This window comes from Squalius cephalus (assembly GCF_949319135.1).
Source record: "Squalius cephalus genome assembly, chromosome: 17".
Lineage (NCBI taxonomy): Eukaryota > Metazoa > Chordata > Actinopteri > Cypriniformes > Leuciscidae > Squalius > Squalius cephalus.
The window spans coordinates 33392405-33417643 of NC_137138.1; the positions used below are offsets into that span (position 1 = coordinate 33392405).

Consider the following 25239-nt stretch of genomic DNA (forward strand, 5'->3'; position numbering starts at 1 on the left):
AAACATTACGTTTTCATTTGAGTTATTAGCATATGTTTTATATATTTGTTCAAAAATGTTTTCACCTTGTTTGCTGTTTTAAAATATTTTTTTTATCTAATTGAATTGAAATAGTGGGGTGGGGGGAGGGACTGATGCTATAAATGGTATATTGTATAAAATTGTTTGGTATAAAACTCATTTTGAACTAGTAAAGTTCAATAACAAACTAAATTCTTGCAAAAACCTTGATGTCCATGTTTTCTTTGTCTTCATGCATGTCTATCTCGCAATGTTACAATCAACCACATCATTTAATTTGAAGCAGATAAATGTAGAAACATCATATCACAAAAAACAAACACTCCAGTTACAGACGTTAAAGCAAAAAGTGTTCCTCTAATTAAATTGTTTGAATCCATTTTTGCCTTGACATCACATTGTCTCCTTACTGGATCTCATTACTTGGATCATGAATGTTTCTGTGCAGTCTGCTTTGGGTCTTTTAATCAGATTTGATTGTAGAGCACTTTCTTCTGAACTCTTGGCCATAGGTACGAATCCACTTGTTGGCAACTAGAAGGAAGAATTCAAAGGAAGAAGTTTTACATTGTGTAAGTCTAGTGCACATATATTGTGTCTTTGATTTTGGGATGAAATGTGACCTGGTTGTGTTTTCTTGTTTTTTAAAAAGAAATTATTTTTCACTAGTACAATACAAACCTCACAGAACACTTACCCCATTTATTGCCTACAAACACAGGACATGCTGCATGTAAAGTTCTGGCATCTTCATTTCCATTTCTTAGCAGGTTAAACCACAGCACTGCTGTACCCTTATGGAATAGAATCATGAACATGTGAGCACATTTTAAAGGAAGTCATTTAATCTATTTCAATTTAATATGAAATCATTGTAACTGTGTGGTAAATAAAGGTGCTTCAACTAACTCTCTTTGGCTGAAGTGCTGCACCGATGATAGGGAACACTGTTGCCCCACCAATGTCCACATCACTCATCTAAAATAAAGTAGTTAACTGTCAATAATCTGGAAAGTGGGAATTATTTGAAATATATACATGATTGGTTAGATTATACTCCATAGATTACACCCTCACATAAATTAGGACGGTAGAAATCCGGCCTCCTCTGAGTTGAAAGTCTGAGTCATTTGCCAACTGTGGAGAGATTTTGTAACAAAGTTATGAAATAAAACACAGTGCATGCTCTATTCCAGGTACATCTTCACACAGGACCAGAGGAATAACAAACAAAAAATTTTAACACTTTCATACTACCTTTGAGTCATAATGTGGCTCATACTGGCCTCCAATTCCATAATTTGCAATCTGTAAAAAAAAAAAAAAAAAAAAAGTCAATTTGTAGTTACAGATCGACTCAATTCTCACATGAACAGTCAATTCTGGCCCCTGTTTGAATGTTTCAGGAACCAAACAGGGTGCATTGTATGTTCTCTTCCATAGGTTCACTCATCGCTGAGTAACGATAATGCAATGGGAAACGCCTTGTGCGGTGCTGATTGTCTGAACCCGTATAAAATCACGCCAATTTATTGCCTGATGGTGCAGGAGCCGCCTCAGCAGCGCTACGTCACTCACTCTTGATTTAGTGAATGTGCCTTCTGTTTCTCAGATTTTCTTCTTCAGAAGTGGTATATCTGGTCCGTACTATTTAAGCCATTTTCATTGGATGTACTCAATTTGTGCTTCAGCGACTTCGTTCAGTGGAACTTGCTTCGTTCTCCTCTCAGTGAAGCACATGGATCTTCGTCATAGCCAGCCACAGTGCTCTCGCTTCATTGCAAGTGACGACCCGCAAATTAAGTGTGTGAAATGCCTCAGCCTGTCGCATGCACGCAAGGCTATGTCCGGCCGAGGCATGCTTGCTTTGATAAGGATTCATCCGCCCTCCCCTGTTGCTCTGTGGCAAATTACATGGCTGAGGCCCTTCATGAATGGGCCTGGGGATCCATTGTTGATCCGGATGTTGAGCTACGAGCAGGCCAGTTTCTCCCTCTCTCTCTCTCACACCCAAGCGCTCGCACCCTGCTGATTTGCCTGTAAAATTTCTCAACGATTATTTAAACCCCAGTCCAGAGGCACACAATGCCGTTTCCTTTGGAATGGAGGCTGTTTTTTTCACCACGGCATCTGATTCTGAGGAATTTGGGACCACGGCTTAGTGACCAGTAAGCCTGGCCTTCTGCGGTCTACACTGAGCTCGTGGACGAGCCTCGCGACTTTTCAGCTTTTTCATCATGAGATCTCAAGACCCTAAAAGCAGCCTTTTTCCACTCGTCTAACGAATGCAGCGGCCTCTGGGTTCCCCAACTTGGTTGGTTCTGTGGAGCAGGGCTATACTAGCATTCTGGCCACTTATCTTTTGTCTTCTTTTGCTCCATCTTGGAAGTCCTGCCCTCTTCTTCCTTCTAAACCCTGTAGGACCACTCAGTGACTGGGCAGGCAGGTATGGCGCATACCACGGCCATTCTTAAGGCCTACCAAGCAGACGTCCTTAAGAAAATGAGGGGCCGGGGCCTGACACCATAGGCAGTCAAAGAGCTACTGACCTGGTGCTGAGTGTGACTAAGCACGCGCGGTTGGACACACCATGGCGGGCTTGGTAGCTGTCAACAGCCGTCTTTGGTTAAATCTTTCTGAGATTTGTGAAAAGCAGAATTTTTTTTTACTGGAAAACTGCTAAGACGCAATCTGCTGCCCTTATGCAGTTCATGCCTAGGAGGACCTGCTAACCTCCCACTCCTGCCTTCGCGCCCAGGGACCACCTTGCAAACAGGAAAGAGACCTCTAGGAGGAGTGATGCACTGTGACATCCCCCACCTTGCATGGTTTGGGGAGCTCGTGCCCGTCCCATGCCTTGCCAGCGCCATCGTAAGCTTGTTGACCTGAAACAGCCAGATACACTGCTCTGCTTCAGCATTGTGGAGTCACTCCTGATCTTCAGGTCAGTAAACGGAGAACTTCCCCATCTCAGGAGTGAGGGACAGACCACTAAGGTGTATCTGTTCCCCCTTGAGATGATCTCCAGGCCAAATCTGTTATACCCACCGCCATGCACATTTCGGGATACGTTTCGGGTCCATCGGAGACGTCCAATCGATTTCTTAGGCGCGCCAAAAGAACACCACAGACACAGTGTAATCACCATGGGAAAATCTGAGTCAAACTGGGAGCTGTGAAAAATATGATACGCCGGTGTTTTGCAAGATGAGAAGTTTATCTATGTATCATCTTTTTACTCTTTTAATTCATTTTATAACTGTATCATATATCTCTTTTAATTTCTTTTATAACTGTTTTACTTTTCCTTGCTTTTATTTTGTGATTATTTTAATTATTTTCTGTAAAGCACTTTGAATTGCACTTGTCTTGCCTATTGGGCCAGTCTTCATTGCCAGAGGATGCCTCAGTGCCTCCTCCAGTAACTTTAGCTTCGTGCCAACCACCTCTCACTGGCAGCCAGATAAGAAGTCTGGCAGCTGAGCTCCCACCAGGGCCCATTCTAATGTAACCCCTGTCGTACCACCTGGCAGCGTGGAGGCTTCTGCCAGGTGTGTTGCGTTGGGTTCTCCACAAAATCCAATTCGGATACACTCTCCAGTTCCGTCGCAACCCTCCTTGCTTCGACGGGATTCATACCACGGTAACAAACAGCGCCCTAGAGGCCTCTGTTCTACAGCAGGAAGTGACATCTCTCCTCCAAAAGGGGGCAATAGAGGAGGTTCCTCCATGGGACATGAACCGTTGATTTTTCAGGCACTACTTCATCGTTCCAAAGAAGGGCTAAGGTCTGCGTAACATATTGGAACTGGTTTGTCAGAATCTTTCCCTCTACGAAGGGAAATTCAAGATGCTGACGTTAACAACTATCCTGGCGTAGATCCGAGCAGGGGACTGGTTTGTTACCATGGACCTGAAGGATACCTATTTCCACATCCAGGTCATTCCACGGCACAGGAGGTTCCTCAGGTTCGCCTTTGGGGGAAGGGCATACCAATATCGGGTTCTTCCATTTGGTCTGGCTTTGGCTCTGTGGACGTTATTCCAAGTGCATGGACGCAGCTCTGGCCCCTTTGAGGTTCTAGGGCATCCGTGTACTAAATTACATAGACGATTGGTTCATTCTGGCTCAATCCAGGGAGTTGGTGTGTCGTCACAGGGATGTCCTTCTCCACCACCTCCGGTCTCTTGGTCTCAGGCTGAATGCTCAAAAGAGTGTCTTAACACCTTCTCAGCGGACCAATTTCTTGGGTGTCCAGCTCGATTCACTATTGATGCAGGCCCACTTGGCCCCTGCTCCAGTTTCCAGTTTCTGTGCGTGCTTGGCTAAGACGCAATCTGCTGCCCTTATGCAGTTCATGCCTAGGAGGGCCAGCTAACCTCCCACTCCTTAGCCCCTGCCTTTCGTTTCAGTCTCAGCCATCATGTCACAGTGGGCACATGCCGCAAACTTCTGGGTCTCATGGCACTAGACTCTCCTGTGCTGCTGTTGGGTCTGCTTCACATGAGGCTGTTCCTGTGGTGAATGAAACTCAGGGGCATCCGTCCTTCTTAGCCAGCTTTCCGTTTGCTGAGAGTATCGAGCACCGTTGCCTTCGTGTCTTTTTGTTACAAAGGGTCAAGATGGGTCTGGTCAGCCCCCGTTAGGTTAACAGGATGGACGCCTCCCTGACTTGTTGGGGTGCGGTCTTCAAGGGCAGACTGGCTTGCGGTGTTTGGATGGGCAAGCTTCTTTCGTGGCACATAAACTGCCTAGAATTGCACGCCATCTTTCTGGCTCTGGATCACTTCCATTCGGCCCTGACAGGCTCTCATGTTATTATCAGGACGGACAACATAGCAGTGGTGTCACACATAAATCGCGTGCCGCCTCCTCCTTTCGAAACCTTTGGAATCAGCTCCTGACCAGATTCTGACCCTTAAGGTGGTGTTTTTTCTAGTGTTGACTTCTCCCAAGCATGTGGGGGATCTGCAGGCTCTCTCTGTGAGTGGGCCTTGCATGGAGTTTGCCTCGGGTCTTGTGAAGGTGTTTCTGTGACCCAAGCCTGGTTATGTCCCCAATGTTCTGTCCACGACATTCCGCTCTCAAGTGGCCGTGCTAAATTTTGTCTGTCCTCTTCCCTTTGCCTCCACGGAGGAGGAGAGGCTTCATTTGCTTTGCCCTGTTCGAGCTGTATGTGGACTTTTCTGGCCAGTGGCGAAAGTCATCTCAATTATTTGTGTGCTTTGGGGCCCGCCGCAGAGGGCCTCTAAGCACTGGATCTCTCATTGATCTCTCATTGGGTGAGAGACGTAATTTATTTTGCTTATGAGGTGCGAAAGCTCTCTGCACCCCTGGGCATTATAATTCACTCTACTAGGAGTGTCGTGCCTTCCCAGGCTCTTTTTAGAGGAGTCCCTTTGGAGGACATTTGTGTTGTGACAGGTTGGTCCTACCCGCACACTTTTATCAAGTTTTACAACCTGGATTTGGATGCGGGACCTGGTTCCCGGGTTTTTTCTGCATGAACCAGTCGTTTTGGTCCTGGTTGAGTTTGGTCTGGATCCAAAAAAAAATTTCTTGCGCCAGATCTGTATGTGGTATATAATTCCCATTGCTTCATCGCAACGCAGTGTTGAGTGAACCTATGAAAAATAACTTCTTGGGCTACTTATGTAACCCATGTTCTCTAAATAGGGAACGAGACACTGCATTTGCTGCCAAGCTCTTAACGTTGCTGAGGGGGCTTCTACGGTAGAAAATCTGAGGAGAAGATGTCGCGTTCATTATATGAGTGACGTAGTGCTGCTGAGACGGAGCCCATGCCATCAGCCAATAAATTGGCGTGATTCTACACGGGTTCAGACTATCAGCATCGTCCGAGGGCATTTCCCATCATGTCATCACTATGCAGCGTCTCATTCCCTATTCAGAGAAGATGGGTTACGCAAGTTACCCCGAGATATTTTCTTGTCAGAAACTTTCCCATAAAATGGGAAATGTGACCTACAGTACATGTTTGATTGTGGTCTCTACATACATAGACCTACAAAAAATCTGATAATGCTATAAAGAAAATCATATTACAGTAATTAAGAACAATTACATGATCAGCAATCAGGGCCGGCCCGCGGCATAGGCGGAATAGGCAAATGCTAGGGGCGCCACTCATCCATAGGGGCGTTTTTTTTTTTTATATATAATACTATGTATTTTTTTTACATTTTTTTTTTTTTTATAATACTATTTTAAAAGCATTAATTCGAAATACTACCAAATAAAGCAAAAAAGTCCGCTCATCAATCTTCCCCCGCCCATCGAGTGCTTGAAGTGCGTCAGAAACAGAGCGCGCGCGCGATCAGTTGTTGGTAATTTGTTGTGTAGCGTGCGCGATCCAATGTTAACACACAGCTCGTAGAAACGGGCCTGGCAGCTCGCGCCAGTTCTAGACACGGTGAAAGTTTCCTGATTGTGACGGATGGCCGAATTTACATGACACATTATAAATGAGCATAGTCTGCGATAGATACAGTGTCAAAAAGAAGAGAAGAGGATAAAAGGGGATAAAGACAGAGGTAAAGTGATGTAGTGAATGAACAATTTATTGCATAGGAGTAAGATACTATAATTTCATGGCAGTTATTTTTACCTTAAACTTAATGTTAGCAGTTGTTCTGAGTTCTCCAGAGTCCCCAGAATGTTTGATTTTGTAACAATCATGTCAGTTTTAAGACGCATTTTTTATTATCACTTTTTTTATTAATGTTTTACTCTACAGTTGTGCAGTTTTGGGGGGATACAGTTTGGAAACATTACTATTTTTAATGTTTTTGAAAGAAGTTTCTTCTGCTCATCAAGCCTGCATTTATTTGATCAAAAATACAGAAAAAAATAATAAATATTGTGATATTACAATTTAAAATAATTGGTTTTCAATTTATTATACTTTAAATTATCATTTATTTATGTGATGCAAAGCTGAATTTTTAGCATCATTACTCCAGTCTTCAGTGTCACATGTGACATCCGGTCTATGATCCTTTAGAAATCATTCTAATATTCTGATTTATTATGAGTGTTGGAAACAGTTCTGCTGCCTAATATATTTGATGAATAAAATGTTAAAAAGAACTGCATTTATTAAAAATAAATAAAAAATATTTTCTAATTATATAAATCTTCTTTACTATCACTTTTTATCAATTTAACACATTCTTGCTGAATAAAAGTATTGATTTATTTAAAAAAAAAGAAAGAACAAAATTACTGACCCCAAATTACTGACCAGTAGAGTATATTGTTGTTACAAAAGATTTATATTTTTAAAACATTTTCTTCTTCTTCTTTTTTTTTTTTTACTTTTTATTCATCAAAGTATCCTAAAAAGTATCACAGGTTATGAAAAAATATTAGGCAGCAGAACTGTTTCCAACTTTGATAATGAATCATCATATTAGAATGATTTCTAAAGGATCATGTGATAGACTGGAGTAATGATCCTGAAAATTCAGCTTTGCATCACAGAAATAAATGATAATTTAAAGTATAATAAATTGAAAACCAATTATTTTAAATTGTAATAATATATCACAATATTATTATTTTTTCTGTACTTTTGATCAAATAAATGCAGGCTTGATGAGCAGAAGAAATTTCTTTCAAAAACATTAAAAATAGTAATGTTTCCAAACTTTTGGCCTGTACTGTATATGGAATTTTTAAAATGTATTTGCCAAAATTAGTAATGATATTTATTTACAGGTTTATTCAAAATAGCAAAGTTCACATTAAATCTGTATTGTAAAACGTGCTATAAAAGATAATGGGGACTTGACTTGAATGCTATAATGCTCTTGGTATTTGTGTTTAGGCTGTAATGTGTGTGTGTGTGTGTGTGTGTGTGTGTGTGTGTGTGTGTATGTATATATATATATATATATATAGCCTATATATATATATATATGCTAAATAATCATGAACACAATGACGGGGTGAAATGGGCTGTGATGCATGGGGCACCAGGTAAAATCTTGCCTAGGGCAGCAAATTGGTCAGGGCCGGCCCTGTCAGCAATTACATGAACAGAAACAATCTGTATGGTATAAAGTGCTATACCATGTGCATTAAATAATTGCCATACTTCAGTTTGTGTTATATAAGTTTTGGTAATGCACATAGCAAATAAATCCCAAAGTTGCACCTTGAGGCCTTGATCCAGTTCTTTAATATTCATGGACAGAAAGTCAACCATTTAAAATTAGCATGCTATACAGATCAATCCATCATACTAGTTTATGCTTGAAATTCAACCTAGCATTTTGATTGGGTTAAAACTGTGAATACCTGGAGCTCCTCTGCTGTCTCCAATTCTAGACCAGTGACATCAGCAATTCTTTGGTTGACCTGTGTGATCACAGGATCTTCATCTTCAGAGAGCCACGCACTGAGAGACATAAAGAGGACGATCACATTAAGAACTAAATGTCCTATGTCCTTCTTCTCAACTGCTAACTGCCCTGGACTATAAGTATTCCCTGACGGAGTAGTTTTCTGTTTTTCATGTTTTGCTTTGTTTTGTTTTTTTTATTATAAGCCCATACTAGTTCCCACTGCACATGAGTCCTCAACCTTGACATTAATAACACAACTCACCGTACACAGCTAAGCTCTGCATATTATACAAATGTACAATTATTTGTCATGCCAATGACTATTATTTACTGTATATCAAATAAAAAAAATGTGGGGGAAGGGTGTCACACCACGAGCAGATCCGTTTGATCTCTGGAGACGCATTCAGTCTTCCCGTTTACAAATTCTGCCATGTAAATAGCGAATCCACCATGGCCCGAGTGCAACTGGCTTTTAAAGGGAATGGGATATGAGACTCTAAATGGTTTATTGCACATTACGCCCAAAACACACCCATTACTATTAAAAGAATAGGGACAACCTTTCTAGACCATGCGCTGGGAGCGCAGATAATTTTTCTCATCGTTAAACTAGCAAAAGTGGATTCAGACACACCCTAAGTGCACTTGTGCCAGCGCTTTAGACCATGCTCTTAGATCCTTAAAATAGGGCCCTCTAAGTTGAGGCTCTTTGCATAGTGGTGTGAACAGCACCATTTAAATCCAGTCTACTGCATGGTTGGATTTCATTAGGGAGACTTTGGGCGTGATTACACACGTACTTCAGACAAAGTGCAGCATCTCGTTCCCTACTCAGTGAACCAGGGTTACATGTGTAACTGATACCTTTCCATCTACCTATTTTATGCAAACTTTGGGATATTGTTATTGTCTTGGCTGTGAATGGTCCTTTAACATACTACAACCCCAAATCAGAAAAAGTTGGGACACTGTACAAATTGTGAGTAAAAAAGGAATGGAATAATTTACAAATCTCATAAACTTATATTTTATTCACAATAGAATATAGATAACATATCAAATGTTGAAAGTGAGACATTTTGAAATGTCATGCCAAATATTGGCTCATTTTGGATTTCATGAGAGCTACACATTCCAAAAAAGTTGGGACAGGTAGCAATAAGAGGCCGGAAAAGTTAAATGTACATATAAGGAACAGCTGGAGGACCAATTTGCAACTTAGGTCAATTGGCAACATGATTGGGTATAAAAAGAGCCTCTCAGAGTGGCAGTGTCTCTCAGAAGTCAAGATGGGCAGAGGATCACCAATTCCCCCAATGCTGCCGCAAAAAATAGTGGAGCAATATCAGAAAGGAGTTTCTCAGAGAAAAATTGCAAAGAGTTTGAAGTTATCATCATCTACAGTGCATAATATCATCCAAAGATTCAGAGAATCTGGAACAATCTCTGTGCGTAAGGGTCAAGGCCGGAAAACCATACTGGATGCCCGTGATCTTCGGGCCCTTAGACGGCTCTGCATCACATACAGGAATGCTACTGTAATGGAAATCACAACATGGGCTCAGGAATACTTCCAGAAAACATTGTCGGTGAACACAATCCACCGTGCCATTCACCGTTGCCAGCTAAAACTCTATAGGTCAAAAAAGAAGCCATATCTAAACAGGTTCCAGAAGCGCAGGCATTTTCTCTGGGCCAAGGCTCATTTAAAATGGACTGTGGCAAAGTGGAAAACTGTTCTGTGGTCAGACGAATCAAAATTTGAAGTTCTTTTTGGAAAACTGGGACGCCATGTCATCCAGACTAAAGAGGACAAGGGCAACCCAAGTTGTTATCAGCGCTCAGTTCAGAAGCCTGCATCTCTGATGGTATGGGGTTGCATGAGTGCGTGTGGCATGGGCAGCTTACACATCTGGAAAGGCACCATCAATGCTGAAAGGTATATCCAAGTTCTAGAACAACATATGCTCCCATCCAGACGTCGTCTCTTTCAGGGAAGACCTTGCATTTTCCAACATGACAATGCCAGACCATATACTGCATCAATTACAATATCATGACTGCGTAGAAGAAGGATCCGGGTACTGAAATGGCCAGCCTGCAGTCCAGATCTTTCAACCATAGAAAACATTTGGTGCATCATAAAGAGGAAGATGCAACAAAGAAGACCTAAGACAGTTGAGCAACTAGAAGCCTGTATTAGACAAGAATGGGACAACATTCCTATTCCTAAACTTGAGCAACTTGTCTCCTCAGTCCCCAGACGTTTGCAGACTGTTATAAAAAAGAAGAGGGGATGCCACACAGTGGTAAACATGGCCTTGTCCCAACTTTTTTGAGATGTGTTGATGCCATGAAATTTAAAATCAATTTATTTTTCCCTTAAAATGATACATTTTCTCAGTTTAAACATTTGATATGTCATCTATGTTGTATTTTGAATAAAATATTGAAATTTGAAACTTCCACATCATTGCATTCTGTTTTTATTCACAATTTGTACAGTGTCCCAACTTTTTCTGATTTGGGGTTGTACAAAAAATGATGCAATTATGATTTAATTGCTGTCATACATACTTTTTTAAAGTTCAAAAGGATATAAACACAAGGAAAAGTGTAAAGAAGAAGAAGAAAAAAAAGTTCACCCACTAGCAGTCTGGTTTTGCTATATTTGTGAGGCTATCTATGAATCACATGGATTTTAAAGGGATACTCCACCTAAAAAAAATAAAAAATAAATACTTACCCTCTTGTGGTTCCAAACCTTTAAACATTTTTTTGCAGAACACAAAAGAACATATTTTGCGGGAAAATTGGGAACCAAACAACAATGAAGTTCATTCCATTGTATGAACAAAGCAAGCAAACAAACAAAAAACATTGAGACATTTCTCAAAATATCTTTTTTTATGTTCCACAGAAGAAAGAGAAGAATACAGTTTTGGAAAGACAGGAGCGTGAATATGAGTTTTTACACATACCTCTTTGACACACGGGATGCAGCAGAAACTTTTTTTCCAGAGACTGGATCTATGACTTTAGCTCTGGAAAGCTAAATATAAACAGAGTTTTGTGTTGCATTAGATGAATATTGTTAATTATTAATAATACATATTCTATATTTAAAAAATGGTACAGACAATTATCAATATTACCAGTTATCAATTACAAATTTATTTAATTCCATATACAGTACATTCCCTATAATTCCCCTACATCTGAATATTTTGTTGTATGAACATCTGAACATGCAATATATCAAAAGAAAGAACAGAGCCTCTACTCTGTTCTGTTAATGGCAGGAGAAGAGTAAACATGTCTACACTGAAATAATACTTTAAAAGAGCAGTTTAAAATATGTAAATGTAGCCTGCTGTAATTATTTTATATAAAGAGTTGATGAACATGTTGTAGTGCTACTTAATCAAACACAAACGGCATTTAATGCACCTTTTATATAAAATTTGCATGTACCTTTGGCCTGACCAGTGTTTTGATGGTGTCCATTTCTCCTTCAGAAAGAAAGTCATGGTATCGCAGTATCGTTGGCTGATCCCACTCCACTTCCTCTTTAAACAGCACCAGCGGGTTTCCTCTTCCTGTTCTGTACCTGCACACCAGCTTTCTCTCTCTCTGAGCCGTCTATAAGACATAATGCAATTTTACTCCACATTGACACATTCAATCTAATCTTCAACACTTTACATTACAGTATTATACCAATTTTCCAATATTCTTGTTTTGTGTAAAGTGTAAAACATTTACTTTTGATGTGCAATGTTTGTTTTATGAAACCTTTTGCTGCATAGAAAGCCATGTTATCTATATCAGCCAAAATAAGCCCAGTAGATAACTTAGCAAACTTCAGCAATTCCAGTGAATATTTAGTTCTCTAATGCACTTGCTGTATCAACCTGGTAACTTACTTAAATGACTTTGTTTGCAGGCAGACTTAAAAAAAAAATAGGGTTAAAGTCAGCCAATCAGATTAGAACTTAGAAGTTGTGGAATGGCAAACCAATATTTATTAAATCCTCTATTTCTGTAAACATGTTTAAAACATAATATTTGATTGGTGAAGCCTTCATTATTTAAAATAATCATTAGGTTTGAGCAGATGCATTTGTGGGGTTTGTTTTATTAATTTTTTTTAACCCTTTCTCTAATATATTTAGTTTATAATTTTTTTTCCTACTGTTATATTTTATTTTATTTTGTAATATTATACAACATTTTGGTACACTGTGCTTTTTAAAGTCATTTATAAATACATTTTGATTTGAGTCATGTTGCATACAAATTTGAACGCCACTACCCCGAACATATGGGAATTTCTCACTCCAGGCTTGTTATGAAGATGAAGTATTGATCGCAGCATTGAAGCGCAGCCTTATGCTTTCGGACACGGATGACTCGCCTGGCCCCCCCCATCTGGTGTGGTGGCTCAGATTGAGGCTGACACCGAGCCGCCTGCTTGCCCTGGGCCGCCACTAACATCAGGCTTGAGTGGACTCCTCCAGCCTGCCCTTTGCTTTTTCAGTTGGATGACTGGTTTGACTTTCCACTCCAGTTTCTTTCTACCTGGACGTGCCAAGGAGTTCACAGAGTCATGGAAAACAACTTTCACATGCTTTGCGGGTTCTTTGACCCTCACCACCCTTGATGGTGGTGTGGCCAGGGGGTAATTGGAGGTCACACAGGTCGAGCTTGCGATTGCAGTGCATCTGTGCCATAGCCATCCTGCAGGCCCATCAGACCAAGGCACTTAAAGATCTGCGCGAAGGTAGTCCTGACCCAGGGCTGATGCCGGATATGTGCTCGGTGACTGACTGCACAGACTCTGGGCAGCGCCATCTTTGGCTTAACCTTGCGAAGAAGAGAGATGTTAAGAAGGTGTGCTTTCTTGATGCTCCCATCTTCCAAGTTGGCCTCTTTGGCGACACTGTTCAGGACTTCTCTTGGCAGGTAAGAAGCAGACGGAGGCGATTAGAGACATATTTTGTCACAGCCACCTACAGGCTTCTGAGGTCCCGAATCCCGTCTGCCCATCGCAGCCTCCCCAACAGTCACAGTCCAATTCCATTGCGGGCTCTCGGAGTAAGGTAGGTGTTTCAACCCCTCTGTCACTAGATTGGGACGCAAAGCCTCCCAACATGGCAACCTCTGCTCTGCCTCACCACGAGGCACCCAACACAGGTATGTCAATAACATTTGTCCCCTTGGTGCCCCTCCTGCGGACATCAAGATTGGTTCGTGGCAATAGACCTGAAGGACCCATACTTTTAGGTCACGATTTTCCCTCGACACAGACCATTCAAATGGTTTGCCTTTAATGGACGATCATATCAGTACAAGGTCCTCCCCTTCAGGCTGTCCCTGTCACCTTGCTTCTTCTCGAAAGTCACAGTGGCTGCCCTTGCCCCGCTAAGGAAAGTGGGTATTCGCATTCTGCATTATCTTGACGAATGGCTAATTCTAATGCACTTTCATGATCTGTTGTGTGCACACAAAGACCTGGTGCTCAAGCACCTCAGCCGGTTGAGGCTTCAGGTCAACTGGGAAAAGAGAAAGCTATTCCTGGTGCAGAGCATCTCTTTTCTTGGTATGGAGTCACTATGACAGCACGTCTCACAATGGGGTGCGCCCAGTCGGTGCTGAGCTGCCTGAATTCATTACACCGCTCGGATTGATGCATATGAGATCGCTTCAGCACTGGCTTCAGACTCGAGTCCCGAGATGGGCATGGCTCCGCGGCACATCATCGCCATGGCAGTATCCATTCTCGTTGCATGTCACAACCTGCCCTTCATCTCCTCCTTTGGAGTCAGCAGACGCTGTGCAAAGTCAGGGTGGACGGTGAGCAAGTCTTGCTGGTTGTGCCTTACTGGCTCACCCAGACTTGGTTCTCGGAGCTCATGCTTCTTGCCTCAGCCCCTCCCTGGCAAATTTCCCTCAGGAAGGAACACCTTTTGCAAGGGAAACAATCTGGCACCCACGCCTAGACCTCTGGAACCTCCACAGTGCCAGACACCAGCACTCAAGCCAGAGCCCCCTCTGAGGCGAAGGCCCACAGAGATGCGCCGTTGGGTCAGTGCTTTCTTTCCTGCAGAAAAGGCTGGAAAGGCGCTTATCCCCTTCCACCCTAAAGGTGTACATGGCTGCTATAGTGGCACATGATGAGACAGCAGACTGTATGTCCTTAGGAAAGCACGGCCTGATCATTAGGTTCCTCAGAGGCGTGAGGATGCTAAATCCTCTGAGACTGCACCTTTGGTCCTTCTGGCCCTACAGAGAGCTCCATTTGAGCCGTTGGAGTCAATTGAGCTATTTAAAGACGCCCCTCCTGACTGCACTCACTTCCATCAAGAGGGCTGAGGACCTGCAAGCACTCTCTGTTACCGATATGTGCCTTGTTGAGGACTTGCCTTGAGTTTGGTCCAGCATTCTCACATGTTGTCCTGAGATTCCAGCTTAGCTATGTGCCCAAAGCTCCCACTACCCCTATCAGGGATCATGTGGTGAACTTGCAAGCATTCCCTCGTATTAAGGCAGACCCAGCCTTATCCATGCTGTGTCCAACAGGTGCCCTGCACATTTATTTGGGCCGCACAGAGAGCTTCAGATGCTCTGAGCAGCTTTTTGTCTGTTTTGGGGGACAACAGAAGGGAAAGGCTGTCTCCAAACAGAGGATCGCCCACTGGAATGTGGATGCCATTTCTTTGGCATACTTTGGACGCCCTCCTATTCTCCATTCAGGATGTGGTCTCTGCCTTGTCCTTTTTTTCTGCATATGAAAAATAATACTTTCCCTAGCGCAAACTCCTGGGACCTGATGTGTAAACGTTACAATTTTCCATGCACAAATCAGGATTTATAAAAAAATAAACTAGGCATAAATATGTGCAGACATGGACACGGACATATACGGAACGTGCTGGAGTGAGCGAAGTAATGAAATTATTTAAACTCTGTTTTACATCTGATATACACATATAGATTAAATATGCCACTCTCATTAATGGAGTTTAACACTGAAATTTCATGAAATCATTATCCAGAAGCTACAACATTGTTTTATATTAATTAAAATATAAGTATTTGTAGTGGATGTGCTGCTTTTGAACACCTTTCCTGTGGAATTCTGTGTTTTAATGTTTCAACTACGGCGAGGATAGCTTGACTGTAGCAAATTAGCTCAAAAGGGAAATATATATACAAGTAATCATAACACGTTATGATCAATTATAGCCTAAATATTTAAATCACCCAACAAAGGAAATACATAGCCCTTGTATTTGTACATATATACATAGGCTATACTGTATGTAAAATTACAAGGATTATAAATAATTATGAATATATAGACAGGCATATACTCACCATCATAACCCTCTTGCCTGTGCATAGAGCCTCATATGCTTTGTCCATGTAGTGAACAGGTGAGTCAAAATGAGGGATGTATTTTGCAGTCCAGGTCTTAATGCTCTCTTTTATGTTTTTGTAAAGTGCAGGCTGAAGCAGATCTCCTTCTGTGCGGTCTAAGAACAATTGCAAATTAGATGCATTATAAATGAGTGTGAATTAGTGCATTTGTTTCAGGTGATCTTCATTTAACCTTTGTTAATTATTGTTAATGCACACTGTTAACATCTAGCATTGTTTTGGTTTGCATTATTACACATAATGCATTAGAAGTCAACATACTGTACAGTGGGGAGCAAATGTGTAAAACCATTTTAAAAATCTTTTATTTTTTATTTATCCATTTAAACTTGGAAATTCTTTAAACGGGGTTGTATAATGCCCCTTTTTACAAGATGTAAAATAAGTCTTCGATGTGAAATTTTAGCCAAAAATACCCCACAGATATTTTTATATAGCATGTTAAAATTGTCCCTTTTTGAGGGTGAGCAAAAATGTGTTGTTTTGTATGTGTCACTTTAAATGCAAATGAGCTGCTGCTCCCGGCACAGAGGGCGGAGCTTCAAGAGCTCACAAAGAGAAACCTTTACAGATCTGTTTATATTAGGTGTCTTTAACGCAGAACATGATTTTACCAAGTACAACATGTTGCTATATCAACATCTTTGTTGATCCCTGAACAACATTACAATCAACCAATCAGATTTGAGGGACACGCTTACAGTTCATGTCAAGTTTAGGCTTAGACCCAGGGTTAGGTGCTTCTACTCCAGTGTTGTTTTAGGGATAACTTATGGGTAAGGTTAGGTTTAGGGGTAAGGATATGTTTAGGATTTTTGGAGAGGAAGGTTGTTCCAGGTTCAACAAAATATGTTGACCCAGGAATACATCTAACTCTACAAAATCAGGATGTTGGTCTTTACTATGTACTTACTGTACATAAAAAACAAAGTTAAAAAAAAATGTGTTCATGTTGTATTTGCAAACCGCTTTTGCTACTATTAAGATGGGTGTATGGGTAAAGCAAGAGTCAACAGTGTAATCATAGAAGTGTAACATCTGGACAACTCAGACACACACAAATTATTCATTATATTTATTGAATAATCCAGCAAACGGTCTGTGGATATATTAATTCCTATATATTAATTCTATATATAGCCACTTGATATAACTTCTTATTGACTCACACACCTCCAGAGGGTGTGACATCTTTACACTTTAAAAATCACTGATCACAAGATCACACCTGTTAGTTATTTTCTGAAATATTGATGTGAAGATGATGCTGAACTAGAAGTTTCTAAGGACCCCCAAGCTTGTGCCAGGCTGCGGCCTTGTCTTTCCATTCACCAAAGATCCTCTGACTCACACTGGTTCTCTCTCATCAAGACAACATCAGCAAAGATCAACTGGAGCCTCAACAAATTGCATCAGGACAGTTTAATTCAAATGGGTGAGACATGCAAGTATCAAACCTAATCTCATTATTTGATACATAAAGTATCCTTACCCCTTTCACAGAAGGGCGTGTTAGAACTAAACTGATGAGGGTGTTGATCAGCTGAATTCAAACAATGTGTCACGAACTGCTCTGAGATACGAAGGTTGAGGATCCAAATGCAGAATTTATTGAACAGGGTAATCCAAAGACGTAATCCAGAAACAGGCAAGGGTTATACACAAACAATCCAAACAATAACAGATCAGGGCTGAGGCAAAGAGAGAAATCTGAGGGAACAGTCAGAGAAACAAGAGAACCAGGACACGGGATAAACTGGATACAAACACGCTCAGAAATGCAGTAGAGACACTAAACAAGACTTTGCAGATAATGAATGAGAAAACCAGGCTTATGCTGGGTGAGCTAAACAAGATAATGAGACACAGGTGGATGTGATAATGGATGATGAGTCCGGGCAGTGAGTTATGGGAAATGTAGTTTGTGAGGGAATGACAATAGTTGTGGAGTGCCCTCTGGTGGCTTTCAAGGTGACCATTACACAATGCTATAACTTCTAGCTTTCCTTTATTCTGCGTCAGCTCTCTTTTCCATTGCTAAACTGTATGCATGTATGTATGTGTATGTTCGAGTAGTTTAAGTGTTTGGTGTAGTTAATAAAGTTTTGTTCATGTCACACGTAAGGTTGTCCGTGTTTCATGCTCATGTACTGGAGTCCCTAATCATGGAGATTTTGACTACATGCTCTTAGTAGTACTGTACAGCAAGAAAGACATTTCCCATGCCCCGGGAATGTACATTTCTTAGAATTAATAAACAATTAACACTGAGGGCCCTATTTTAAAGATCTGAAATGCAAGCATTAAACGCGAAACGCAAGAAACTTTGTGGGCGGATCTCGGGCGCTGTTGCTATTATACCGGCGGGATAAATGACTCTTGCACCCGACGCAAATCTAAAATGGGTTGGTCTGAAGTCGCTTCATTACTCATAGGTGTGGTTTGGGCGTAACGTGAAATAAACCAATCAGAGCGACATCTCACATTCCCTTTAAGAGCAGGCGCGCTTGTTCCATGGCGGATTGCTATTATAACGGCGGATTTGCCAGGAGCGGTTCACAGCCGAGGAGACCGACGTTCTCGTCAGGGCCGTAAAACACAGAGAAGTGACATTGTATGGGGATGGAGAAACACACCCAAATTAGCTTCGGTTAAACAGGCGTATGATAATTTCGGTAAATGTTTAAGCTAGATGTATGCCTTTCACATCTTCATGGACACAACAATGATTTCCCTCATGTGCAATATTTTTCCTTGTAATAATGTATGGTTTGCAAAAATGGCAACTACTCCTCTGTGTAGATGAGAGAAGCAAACTGTATGCGCGTTGTGCACACGCTACATTATGGCCAAGCATGCGCCCTTAAAATAGCATCTGAACGCGCCACTGACTTTAGACGAGGTTTCTCCTGGTCAGTGGCGTAATTGTTTTCTGAAACTGCAAAATAGCACCAGGGAACGTTTGCGGCGGAACACGCCTCCTCTTTTCGCTGAACCGCCCCCAGGAGCATTTCCTAGTTTACCGACGTGCGTCTGTGGAGGGAAAAGTCCGCTGTGCGTCGGGTGCAAAATAGGAACGATATATGCGTCGGTGTACAAAGTCAATTGCGCTGGGTGCAAGACAAACAGGTTAATTGATTGTAATATTAATTTTATTAGATTAAGTTAATTCTATGAACTGATCCAAATATTCATAATTAATTATAACAAGTTATGATTAATTATTAATATTTCTTTAGAGTTAATTTGCTACAGATGTAATTACAGAAATTAATTACAGCTCTAATGACATGCAGGTATTAAATATAGTTGGACAATTTATATTTTTATACTTTCATATTATTATGTTTTTTTGTTGTTTTTTCTGAGCTGAAGAGGTAGATGAATATAGGGGATAAATCTCTGAATTAATTACCGTTCTTGTTAACTCCTCACCTCGCCCAGATGACAGCTGAATCTGATGGGAAAATGAAGCAAGCTGGTAAAGAACCTCCTCTTCAGTGACAACGGCTTCCTCGCCCCGACTGAGTTTCCTGAAGGTTTCTTCCATCCAAAGGAGGGCATACTGAAAGCGTTGATTGACATAAGAGATCATGCCAATGTGGAACGTTTCATCTGGATCCAGTCTTAAGTTGTGGTTCGTTTCTGAAAAGCCACACATCAAGTTGACGTCACTAAAACCCTCAGAGCCTCAAGTACAAACTGAACAAGATTTTTCGTGTTGGCAATGTGTGTGGTTGCCAAAGCACTGCTAGGTGGTTTGTTACTCTTCCCAGATGAAAGTGCCCAACCCAAGTCTCTTTTCTGGTCTCTATCGAATGGGATTTTTCACAATACACATTTTTTAAAAGCAGCTTTACTAAAAATCACAGTGTTAAAGGTGCAGAATGTAAGATTGACAGCTAGCTATTTGAAATGACTATACTGCAGTTTAAATTACAATGTATTGGTGAGGGTTGTTTTCCCGCCCTTCCTCCACAGACTCGAGGCTCATGCGGGTTTCCAGATTGAGGACAAGCAACGCAACATGAGCAAGCGCAATTGACAATGGAAGACGAGGAGATATACACATTTGTAAGTTGCTAAGTTGATTTATCTGTGTTTTAATATGCTCCCGTTCATAGAGATTTTTTAGATGGATGCCGAGGCTTTTTAGGTCGGGTAGAATCTGCGATCTCTGACCTAGTTTGTTTGCTGGTTTCCATGGCTTCAACACACTGTGTTAAAGGATTAGTTCACTTTCAAAAAAACCTTTGCTGATAATTTACTCACCCCGATGTCATCCAAGATATCCATGTCTTTCTTTCTTCAGTCGAAAAGAAATTAAGATTTTTGAGGAAAACATTCCAGGATTTTTCTACACAGAATGGACTTCAATGGCAACCAACTATACCAATGTTCAAAGAAGGTTCAAATGTCCATCTCAATGCAGCGTCAAAGTCTCGACACGATCCCAGTCGAGAAATAAGGGTCTTATCTAGCGAAACGATCATATATATATATACTTTTTAACCACAAATGCCCATCTTGTACCATCTCTGAGATGCGCCACGTATTACGTCATCACGTTGGAAAGGTCCAAAAGTATATTTTTTTTTAGAAAATGACAGATCGTTTCGCGAGATAAGACCCTTATTTCTCGACTAGGATCGTGTCGAGACTTTGAAGCTGCATTGAGACGGACATTTGAACCTTCTTTGAACATTGGTATATATACCAATGTTCAAAGAAGGTTCAAATGTCCATCTATAGTTGGTTGCCAGTGAAGTCCATTTTATGTAGAAAAATCCTGGAATGTTTTCCTCAAAAACCTTAATTTCTTTTCGACTGAAGAAGGAAAGACATGGATATCTTGGATGACATCGGGGTGAGTAAATTATTAGCAAAAAGTTTTTTGAAAGTGAACTAATCCTTTAAGGTCCTTGCTCACTGAGCCCAAAATTTTCGTGTGCGTTTTTTCGAGTTCGTCATTCGGTGGCTCTGAATTGTCAAAACACCTTTCAAAATGCTTGCTACGGATGTGAAAAACGCATAAAATCGAACCCGATCTGAAAAGTTTTATGACGGACGAAGGCAGTGTGTAAACGTGATTGACACAACGTGAGGTCATATTTATTTTTTAACGTGCGAAAATTTCGGACGAGAATTTCGGACTCATTGTGCAAGGACCTTTACCATTGGGTGAAATGGCAGTGGGCAGAGTCACACAGATCAAAACAAAAACAGACATTCTGACACAGAACGCACATTTCAAAGTAGAAAAACTGGCTGTGGAAATGTTTTTCAGAGAAATAAGTATGTGAACTAATTTAGGAAGCATGTTTCCTAAATCTCTGCAAACATGTTATGGTGCTTTTATGCTTTAGTAGTCAAAAAGTTACACACAGCACCTTTAATGTTTATATTGTTAAAATGTTAATGTCGTGCCTTATGGTCGCATTTAGCAGATTAGAGTTGGGTGGAAATATACATTTTGCGACAATACAAGCAATCAAGGAGTTGAGATAGAGCTCTATGCAAGAATATGTATGCCGATAAAGTAAGATATACTTATATATCCAACTTAATATAAAGAACTGGGTGATAATAAAGTTACATTTTGTGACAAAATGTGAAAAATTCAGGCAGTTGAGATTTGCTTTATAGTGTTACACTGTTTTACTTGTTAGGGGCTTGTTCAAATCACTAAGCAAACCTTAGCAAACAACACTAATCAGGAGAGTGATAAAGAACAAATAAAAGCACCATGAAACGCACCAGAAAATACCGTGATGCTCCTCGGATCTAATCTGTACATTTCCTGCAGTCTAACCAAAGCCATCACTACTCCTTCCACATCATCTGCACCGGGGAGAGTCTGAGCGCAAGACTTCAGGTCTTCCAAAACATCTGTGAGAAATCAGAGACGTTACTGACTGTGACCTCGATCTTTAAAGCCCGTTCAGTTCAGTGTGTCCTCCTGCAAATGATTCCATCATATTTACAGTAACACAAAAACCTGATGAAACCCGTCAGATGCCTCAATAACAGCACAAGTCTTCACAATTCACATGACATTTCATTCCTAAATAATATAATAATGGTAACACTTTACAATGAGGTTATTTAGTTAACATTAGTTCACTGCATTAGTTAACATAATGAACTAGACTTAAACAGCATTTATACATCTTAATTAATATTAGTTTCAACATTTACTAACACTTTATTAAAATCTTGTTAACATTATAGTTAATGCAATGTGAACTAACATGAACAAACAATGAACAGCTTTATTTTTATAAACTAACATTAACAAAGATTAACGAATACAGTAACAAATGTACAGTACTGTGCAAAAGTCTTAGGCATGTTAATAACCAAAAAATGGTTTTAAGTCAATTATTTCTATCTTTTGCTGTAGTGTGTCAGTAGGAAATATCAGTTTACATTTCCAAACATTCTTTTTGCCATTAATTGTAATAATCCAGTGAGATTTGTGTCTGCACAAGGAGTCTGACAACAGCCGGTCTGATCTGATCTCACCATCATCGAGTCCGTCTGTGATTACATGAAGAAACAGAAGAAACTGAGACAGACTAAATCCAGAAGAACTGCAGGAACGTCTCCGAGACGCTTGAAGAAACCTTCCTGCAAAGCTACAGGACTGGGAAAAGCACTGGCACTTGTGTTAAAATGCTGTAAAGTGAGAATGCTTTCAAAAATAAAATCACAAATTGAATTTATTTATGATTTAACTTCTATTAACTAATTGAAATCAATATATGGTGTAACGACCCTTTGCGTTTAAAACGGCTTTTGTCCAGGTACACTTGCGCATAGTTTCTCAGGGAGCTTTGCAGGAAGGTTTCTTCAAGCGTCTCGGAGACGTTCCCGCAGTTCTTCTGGATTTAGTCTGTCTCAGTTTCTTCTGTTTCTTCATGTAATCACAGACGGACTCGATGATGGTGAGATCAGATCAGACCGGCTGTTGTCAGACTCCTTGTGCATACACAAATCTCACTGGATTATTACAATTAATGGCAAAAAGAATGTTTGGAAATGTAAACTGATATTTCCTACTGACACACTACAGCAAAAGATAGAAATAACTGACTTACAACCATTTTTGTGTGTTTGTGTGTGTGTGTGTGTGTGTGTGTGTGTGGGGGGGGGGGGGTATTAACAAAACTTTTGCACAGTACTGTATTCCTCATGGTTAGTTCATGTTAGTTAATACCTTGACTATGTTAACTACTGAAACTTATTGTAAAGTGTTACCATAATAATTTGGTAACACTTTAGTTTAGGGTCCAAATCTCACTATTAACTACTTGCTTATTAGCATGCATAATGATAGGATATTGGCTGTTTATTAGTACTAGCCTAATTCTGCATGACCAAATTCTACATCCCTTAATCCACCCAATACCTACAGTAAACTTAACAACTTAACTATTAAAGATTATTGAGGCAAAAGTCGTGGTTAACAGTTCATTAATAGTGAGAATTGGACCCTAATCTAAAGTGTGACCAATAATTCATATCATAATCAAAAGTTATGAGAAATTGCAGTGTCTGAATGATATATTGTGAATTTCTACAGTTGTGCTTTGACCTTTTGCACGTCTTCCTTCTATAATGTCCAGTGTATTCGGCCAGACTTGACTCAGCTTCCTCACAAGCTGGAACGCAGCGAGAGGGTTGCTGATGAACCTCTCTGCATCTTTAGGAGAGTCATCAAAGTCATCCTCAAATGCATTCAGAATCCTGATGAATAAATTATAGCAATAATTAAAATATTTTAAGATGCGTTACAGACTGTGGTAAAAAAAAAAAAACACACCATTTGTACTCTGTTTGTGTCCTGTTTGTTAACTTATCGATAATTAACACACTAAACTAAATTAAATGCACCATATTTAATTAACGTAATATAACCTTAATTAAAATGTACTATTTGTGTAATAGTTGCTCATAAAATGCTTTATGCATTTTGTTAATATTGAACTCAACATTCATAATACTCTCCTCTCGTCACACCAGTCTCAACTGGATTTAAGCTTTTAATCTTTCTTCTTTAAGCTCTTTCTTTGTAATACCAAAATAAAGTTGTTTGCTGGTCTCTTTTATGTTCTGCTCTGCTCTATATCTTTATACACTATCACACGCATAACAAAGCAACACTTACCTTGTCAGAAGGTCTGCTTGGCGCTCCAGCGCTTCTATATATTCATGAAGGGATGTGGCAAACCTTTTTTTGATATCAATAAGTTGAATCATATGATCTGCAGAAAGCATATCACAACAATTAGCACTTGTTCAAAAACAAAGTGTGTTTTCGACAGAGATGTCATAAACATGCTGTTTTATCATCTTGGTTTCACTTTATTTTGATGGTCCCTTTAACACATTCTGTTGACTATAATTATGTTGTCTACGAACTCTCATTAGAGTATTAGTTGAGTATTAGGGTTAGAATTGATCCAGTAATACTAACACTTTCTCTTCTATATCTAAAATAATAATAATAATAATAATTAACATGTACTGCGTTAGACTAAACTGAGAAGGGTCATAGCACTTGCATATTGTTGTCCTACTGTTAGTTTTGCTTCTATTGTTCTCATTTGTAAGTCGCTTTGGATAAAAGCGTCTGCTAAATGAATAAATGTAAATGTAAAATGTAGAATAAATTGACATGTAGTTGCAAAGATACTTATAGTCAGTGGAATATTCAAAAGGGACCATCAAAATAAAGTGTTTCCATCATCTTATTGCAATAGACTGACCTGTTGAAGAGTAGAATTCATTCACAGCAACACAGGAGATCCAGCATGCTGATAATAACAACACAATCCACTTTGCTTCCATTTCGAGCCGTTAGTTGAGCTGAACGTTCAGTCTCATTCTGTTCAAGCCAAAACTGGTCAATATAATGTACTGATGCAATGTGGAGTTAAGTCACACCTTTCCAAAAAACAGATTACAGCCAATTGTGTTATTGTCTGACTCAATAATCTCCTATGATCAGACCCACGCTCACAATGACAGGTTAGGCATCTCGGTAATTACACCTGGTAACATACTTAGACAGTGAGGCCTTCATGTTGAAAGAGAGCTGTGGTCACAACCAGCAGGAGTGTTTACAGTAAAAACATTACAAAATCAAATCTAATAGAGAAACAGAGGTTGCTTATGCTTGAGGCGAGTCGTTTCAAAATGTCATAATCTTATCATTATTCCTGGTTTATCTTCACTTGAATTCTAAAGACTATAATAATGTACTGAACACAATGTCACAATAAAAAATAAATATATGAACAGTGCTCGAGCCGTATACATTTGTTTCTGTGTGTGTGTGTTATTAAATAAAAATGCAGAAAGTTTTCTGTGAGGGTTGTGTTTAGGGGTAGAATTAAG

General features: G+C 40.1%; 1 protein-coding gene across 1 annotated transcript; it reads right to left on the reverse strand.

Moving 5' to 3' along the window:
* Window positions 1–24724, reverse strand: LOC307144601 (prolyl 4-hydroxylase subunit alpha-2). Its single transcript, XM_079847090.1, has 14 exons — window positions 24609–24724; window positions 24008–24104; window positions 23435–23586; window positions 21595–21726; window positions 19273–19482; window positions 15775–15932; window positions 11869–12036; window positions 11376–11446; window positions 8345–8444; window positions 1279–1329; window positions 1099–1158; window positions 931–999; window positions 719–815; window positions 1–555 (listed from the first exon to the last, which is right to left on the reverse strand). The coding sequence occupies exons 1-14, from the start codon at window positions 24688–24690 to the stop codon at window positions 485–487; spliced, it is 1518 nt and encodes a 505-aa protein (XP_079703216.1). The 5' UTR covers window positions 24691–24724; the 3' UTR covers window positions 1–484.
* Window positions 24725–25239: the final 515 nt, after the last annotated feature.

Coding starts and splice junctions, on each gene's coding strand:
- LOC307144601 (XM_079847090.1), bottom strand. CDS start 24,690: ATGGAAGCAAAGTGGATTGTGTTGTTATTATCAGCATGCTGGATCTCC. Junction 11,447..11,868: donor AAACACTGGTCAGGCCAAAG/GTACATGCAAAT, acceptor GTTTATATTTAG/CTTTCCAGAGCTAAAGTCAT. Junction 1,330..8,344: donor AGACAGCAGAGGAGCTCCAG/GTATTCACAGTT, acceptor TTTTTTTTACAG/ATTGCAAATTATGGAATTGG.